Source organism: Magnolia sinica, chromosome 8 (assembly GCF_029962835.1).
Source record: "Magnolia sinica isolate HGM2019 chromosome 8, MsV1, whole genome shotgun sequence".
NCBI classification, from domain to species: Eukaryota; Viridiplantae; Streptophyta; class Magnoliopsida; order Magnoliales; family Magnoliaceae; genus Magnolia; species Magnolia sinica.
In genome coordinates this window covers 24,049,854-24,056,448 of record NC_080580.1, presented here as the reverse complement: position 1 = coordinate 24,056,448, position 6,595 = coordinate 24,049,854, and the positions used below count along the sequence as shown (strand labels likewise).

Below are 6,595 nucleotides of genomic sequence, written 5' to 3'. Positions count from 1 at the left end.
AATCACCGGAAAACCCTCTCTCTCGCCGTCCCAATCACCGCGACACTCTCTCTCTCTTTCGGTACGCCATTTTCTTTCTAGATTTTTCAAATTTCTCCCCCCTTTCAAAACCCTAGCTTGAAATCTCTAATCCGTCTTGAATTTCTCCCCCATTTTCTTGCATTTACAGTGGTAATCTTCTCTTTGCAGGGTAAATAGTTCAAAAAAACCACGTACAGCCATCCCTCTCGCGCTGGCCGCCCCTCTCCGATCGTCCATCGCTGGCCGTCTCTCTCTGGCCATCTCGAATCTTGATCCGAACTTCAACAACGGCTTCTTCATCATTCTCTGTGATGGTAATTAGCAATTATCAATGTTATTGATTTTCTATAGATGTTTTATTGAATATGAACCATTGTTGCATTTGTTTTCTTATACTATTTGCGGGCCACTAGTGTTCGTTGTAAGGGGAGACGGTTGACATCTCCCCTGACATGGACGAGAACGGCTTTCGGGCTTTCCTGTTACCACACATCCCTATTTGTGGGCCACTATTCCAAGGGTTAGTGGGTTACAACTCTGGACTGCCCTGACAAAGAAATTTTTAGGTGGCAGGGTCCATGAGAGCAATGGTCTGGATAATTGAACCATGGGCCTGCTTGCTCAAGCTGAAAACTTAGAGTCCAGCATTAGATAAATTCCTGGTGGTTGAAGGGTGCATTTGATTGCACTAAATACCAAGAAATCTCTTGTTATATCACTAACAGCCTAAAACAATTATTGGGGTATCTGTTTGGTTGAGTTTTGAGAGTTTGTGTTGTGAAGACTACTAAGTTTTTTAAGTGGTTTTTGTTTTGCCTTTTGTTACTTGCAATGTTAACTGAACATGATTTTAGATCCTAATAGTTGGATTTTAGAGAGCCATTATGTAATGCCTCTAACTATTTGATAAAATGGCTTAACAAGAAATGTTTTGTGTGGATTGTAGTATTTTATATTTAGATGTGATCTTGAGTTGGTAAATGTGGTACACTCGACTGCAGCCACAGTAGTCAAGTGTACTTCCATTAGCAACTTTGAAGCTACAAATGTTTTATCTTGAGGCATACTTGCATATGCCTTACAAAGAGCTAGCATGGTGTTGTTATTAAGTCATCATCTGCTTTCTTTTGTTTTGCTATTCTCATGAATGGATGATAAATGGAAAAGGCTTTTTCCTCCATGATTGGTTAATATGTTCTCCCTTGTTTCTAAGCTAAGTTTGCAAAAACTGTATGTATGGTTTCTTCCTTCTGACATGCAAAATTTCGATTGCAGATGGAATGAAATGATAATTTACGTTGTTTTTATTGAATGTTTTAGGGTGTTTGGTTGTAACCAAACACATTACATCAATGTTTTATTGAATGTTAGGTGTTTTATTGATTTTTTTTTTTTGTTTATCTTAATTCTTATTAGATGTCAAGTACTGGAGAGACAAATAATCCTCAAGAGCTCTCTATCACTAATTCTCCATCTCATGCAAAGGTATGTCTTCCTAAAGACAAGGGTCGTAAATCTGACGTTTGGGATCATTTTACAAAAATTGTAAATGACGGGGATGGAAAAGCGAAAGGGGCTAGATGTAACTACTGTAGTTCATCCTATGCATGGTTGAGTGAGAATGGGACTAGCACTTTGAGAAAACATATATCAAAGTGTCCCAAGAATTTCCAAAATAAAGACAAGAAACAGAAACTTTTGTCAATGCATTCAATATCAGAAGATGGTGGTAGTACCCTTGGTGTGTGGAAATTTGATCAAGATCTATGTAGAGAAGCACTTGCAAAAATGATAATCGTAGATGAGTTGCCTTTTAAGTTTGTTGAGCATGAAGGATTTCGTTACTTTTGTAGCGTCATGCAACCTAATTTCAAAATATTATCATGTACTACAATGGCAAGGGATTGTATGGCATTGTATGTGAGTGAGAGAAAAAAAATGAAGGATTTATTAGTGAACTCAAATCAAAGAATTTGTCTCACTACGGATTCATGGACCTCAGTGCAGAATCTTTCTTACATGTGCCTTACAGCTCATTTTATCAAAGACTGGAAATTGCATAAAAGAATTTTAAACTTTTGTGTGATTTCTAGTCACAAAGGTGAAGAAATTGGTCGAGCAGTGGAGGCATGTTTAATGGAATGGGGTATAGAGAAACTATGCACGCTTACTGTGGATAATGCAAGTTCCAACGATGTTGCTATTTCATATATGAAAAGAAAGATGTCTAAGAAGAGTGATACTTTCATTTTAGGCGGCAAATTCTTTCACATGAGGTGCTGTGCACATATTCTTAATTTAATTGTGAAAGATGGGTTAATTGAATTAAAAGATTTTTTAACTCGAATTCGTGGGGCAGTGAGGTATGTTAAGAGTTCTCCACAAAGAGAACAACGTTTCAAGGCATGTGTAGAGAAAGAGAGAATAATATATAAAAGTTGTTTGTGCCTAGATGTTCAAACTAGGTGGAACTCCACATATCTCATGCTAGATGCTGCAACAAAGTTCCAAAAAGCATTTGAGAGATTAGAAGAGGAAGATCCACATTTCACCATAGAACTTCATGATGGATCGCCTATCACTAGTGATTGGGATGATGCTGGGGTTTTTACAAAATTTTTGCAAAAATTCTATGATGTAACTGTTCGCTTGTCTGGTTCTTTATATGTCACTTCTAATTCATATTTTCATGAAGTTTGTGCCATTGAACGTTTCTAATCCGAATGGTCAATCAGTATGGATTCTACTTTAAATGCCATGGCTAAGAAAATGAAGATTAAATTTGAGAAGTATTGGAGAAATATTGGCAAGGTGAATATGATGTTATTGATTGCTGTTGTGTTAGATCCCCGTTATAAATTGAAATATGTGAAGTTTTGTTATTCTGAAGATTACGAACCTGCCATGGTGATTGAGCTCACTAAGAAGATAAGAGAGACATTCAATCGTATTTATGATGAGTATCAAAAGTTGCAGTCAGTTGATTCTTCTTCAAGTCAAGCCATTTTTGACATGGATGTCGACCAATCAATTAGTTGTACAAGTGAGCAATTAATTTCTCTCAAATCGAAGTTTCAAAAACATTTGGAAGAAGAAGAGAATTATGGAGGCAAGTCTAAAGTGGACAAATATTTGGAGGAATCTTGTGAAAAGGATGATCCAAACTTTAAAATTTTGAATTGGTGGAAGGTGAATAGCTCAAAGTATCAAGTTCTTTCTCAAGTTGCAAGGGATATTTTAGCCATTCCTGTATCTACCGTTGCTTCTGAATCGGCTTTTAGTACTGGAGGTCATGTTCTAGATCAATTCCGTAGTTCTCTTACCCCTAAGCTTGTGGAATGCTTAATTTGTGCACAAGATTGGTTACGTGCTTCGCCTCTCCCCATTCAAGTTGAAGAAAATATGGCTGAAATTGAAGCTCTTGAATCAGGTAAACGTTCATTTGATCAATATAATTTTGTCATATAATTTACTTTTACTTATTGTGTTCTTCTTGATTTTAATAAATTATTATATTTTTGCAGCCCTATCTTCTATTTGAGGACTTTCATATCAAGTTTACTTTGGTGAGGTTCAATTGACTATGATCTATAGGTTGGTTTCCTTCTGCTTTGTGTTTTCATGGTCTTTTCATGTTTATTGAGCATTTGCTGTTTGTTGGGTGTTAATGTGTTTTAATAGGATTGTTGTTATTGTTGGTTTGTTGAAGTTTCTTTCTTCTTTTACTGGTATATTAGAAAATTAGGATAAGAATGGATTTCTAAAGCATGGTCGCACTTGTCAGAACTGAAAATTTATGTATACATTACCAACAATCTTCTTTAACATCTAATCTGTTGATATGTTGAAGTTGTTTAATTTTATCTAAAGTTTATTCCACCTTTTTCACCTTTGTGGTACACTTCTATGGACTGTTGGAAGAGTAGGATTGGTGAAAAAGGTGAGGTTTGGTAGTTGTTTAATTGTGACATGTTTCAGGTAGATTCTAAACTGCTGGTTGCATCGTGGTCATATAATCTTGGTGAGGTTTGATAGTTTTCAAAGGCATTTCTTAGTTTTGAAGGAATAGTCATGCAAATCAGATGACTCTATAGTTTGTCCTGGTGTTAATTATTAGATGATCTTTTCTCTATTTGGTTGGGATTTCCCCAGGTTTATACATTTGGAAAGACTAATATGAGCACACAGTGCAATCTGCAATTTCTGCTAAGTTTCTTCAATCTATCCAATTTTTTTATTGCAATGTGAGTTGATACCATTAACGATCCATGGTTAATTCTGTCAGTGACCTGCAAAGCAACCAATTTACTGGATCAGTTAACTTCTTGGCTGGTCTCCCTCTATCATACCTGTATGTCTTGAACTGTCTTACTTTGTATGGATTGTTTATTCTTCAACACTTTTTAAGCCTGAGTACAAAGTTCTGATTTTAACTGCTCTTAAGTTTCAGTAGTGTATTGATTTTGAGATGAAAGGCTATTGTGATTAGGCCTTTCTATTCTAATAAACATATTAGTCAAGGCTAGTAATAAATCATGTACTAATCATATGTATTAATGAGAAAAGAGATTCGTGATGGAATAAGTTTGGTGCTTTCTTAGCAACGTATTAATGTGTAATGTACAGGTACAGTTCAGTGCTGGAGAGTCCACTTATCTCTTTGGTAGAAATGATTCAAGGGCATGCCTGGAAACAGCACGTCCAAAAAATCAAAAGCTCCCTTATAATGGATTGCTTATGATTCTAACGAATCACTTTCAACAGATGATCTTAACCATCCATCCATGGCATACAACTCAGATAAAAGATGGTCATAAAAAAACAGATGGCTACTTTTCAGGTGGATAGGATCATCTGACTGGTGTGATTCTTTTAGGGCATCCCATAGGTTGTAAGTTTGTAACTATGGACAGTCCAGATTCATTCCTTGAAGACAGTTGCCTAAAAGCAGAAATTGTTGATGGCACTGTATGATGGCTGATAGATGAATTTTTATGATAGTGGTTGGTTTAGTTAGTTGATTTTGTCATAAGAAGCTCAGATTTTCTATAATTTAATATGATTTCAGTTTGTATAAATATGATTTCAGATTTTTCTATATCTGCAAAAGATTATAAAAATCTTATGGTTTTATGATTTGTGATTTACATTTTCAATCCTCTTGCTATTTTGTGATCCGACTTGACTTTCAAAACATTGCTCATGAATGGACATGTTGCACCCATGTGGCAAGCAACAATGTAATCCTAACCATTCATGTGGCAAACAACTTCCAACTGACAGGAACCTTATGGAAATCAGGAAGCTTAGTTGAAATAATTGGAGTGTGTTTCCATGTTCAGACACAGAACAATGTTTTGGAACAATATCATACTACCAATACAGCTGCAGAATCTGAAATTTCATTCAATAGGCTTAACAAAACCCAGCTGCACAGACCTTCAAGCTCTTCAAATCTAAGGAGCATGAGTAGGTGAATGGATACAATTTAGTCGTTAATATGTGGAGAAGAGTAAGTAATCTTCTTTGTTGCTTCTTAATTGCGAATGGTTAATCTTACTAGAGTTTCTCACCGTTGATGTTAAGTCATTTGTGCAGCTTGAGGGATCTTTTTGTTAATTGGGCCACACATGGCTGGGCTCCATTTTTGTATTAAAAAAATTAAAAAATCCCCAAGTGACTTCTTATTAAAAAGCAAACAACCAAATTGTAATTTTCTCTATCTGCTTTTGGGTACCCATGTGACTTGAATTGCAAATGCTCTATCTAAATCATGAGGAAATGGAAAAAGTTAGCAATGTTTACTAGTATTCATGAGGAAGTAGTCTTCAAAATTCAGTTATATGCCATTCATATTGAGTTTCTGGAATCCAAATTGCAATTACATTTACTTTTAAGTTATAGTCAAGCTAAATGTTAGTTTGATTGCAGGACATACAAGAAGCTAAATGTTATTTATGGTTGTGAAACAACATTAACTTCTGTCATTTCCTCATTCACACTTCACTTGTGCATCCAAGTACATCCATGACCATTTATTTCTAAAAGTTGAATATCCCACTGTTATGGACATAGTCCCTGTCTTATTTTTTGGGTGTGATTACAGGGCATACAAGAAGCTGACAGATCTTCAGAAGGGTTCTACAATCTACATCCGTTCTGGCATCATCATCATGTTGAAGAACTCAACAATCAAGGCGGGTTTGTCATATGATGGCGGATTTTTTCCTTTTTGGGTGTGTGTGTTTGCAGGGCATACAAGACATTCTTTTTCCTTTTTTTTTTTCATATCTGTGGACTGTGGGAATTAGACTGAAGTTTTGCTGAAATCTCCCAGGCTGCAAGATCCTAGCCTTTTTTTGCTGTTGTGGCCTGAAAATAGACAATTACTAAGAGAAATGTGACATTGGTCCTCATTCCAGGGTGGTGCATGTGGTAACCCTTTCTCTTGCACCTTGGGTTGACCTTTTTGTGATGATTGGAGCATAATATTCCTTTTCTTCTATTTCATCTTCTTTTTTTTTTCTTTTTTTTTTTCAAATCAACTAATTGGGTTGAATTTTTAAAAGCCCAG

At 35.8% G+C, this 6,595-nt stretch overlaps 1 protein-coding gene and 1 pseudogene across 2 annotated transcripts; both read left to right on the top strand.

The window, feature by feature from the left end:
• Positions 1-433: 433 nt before the first annotated feature.
• LOC131254650 (U6atac minor spliceosomal RNA) lies at positions 434-585 on the top strand (annotated as a pseudogene).
• Positions 586-2,840: 2,255 nt separating this feature from the next.
• On the top strand, positions 2,841-6,282 carry LOC131253908 (zinc finger BED domain-containing protein RICESLEEPER 4-like). 2 transcript variants are annotated; one of them, XR_009175347.1, is made up of 3 exons: positions 2,841-3,451; positions 3,546-3,615; positions 6,128-6,282. XR_009175347.1 is itself a non-coding variant. In XM_058255018.1 (3 exons), exons 1-2 carry the CDS (start codon positions 2,842-2,844, stop codon positions 3,560-3,562), a joined length of 627 nt encoding a protein of 208 aa, XP_058111001.1. In that variant the 5' UTR covers position 2,841; the 3' UTR covers positions 3,563-3,587; positions 6,128-6,282. The 2 variants fall into 2 exon arrangements, 1 of the variants encoding a protein (XP_058111001.1); XM_058255018.1 differs by having other exon boundaries at positions 3,546-3,587.
• The last annotated feature ends 313 nt before the right edge of the window (positions 6,283-6,595 follow it).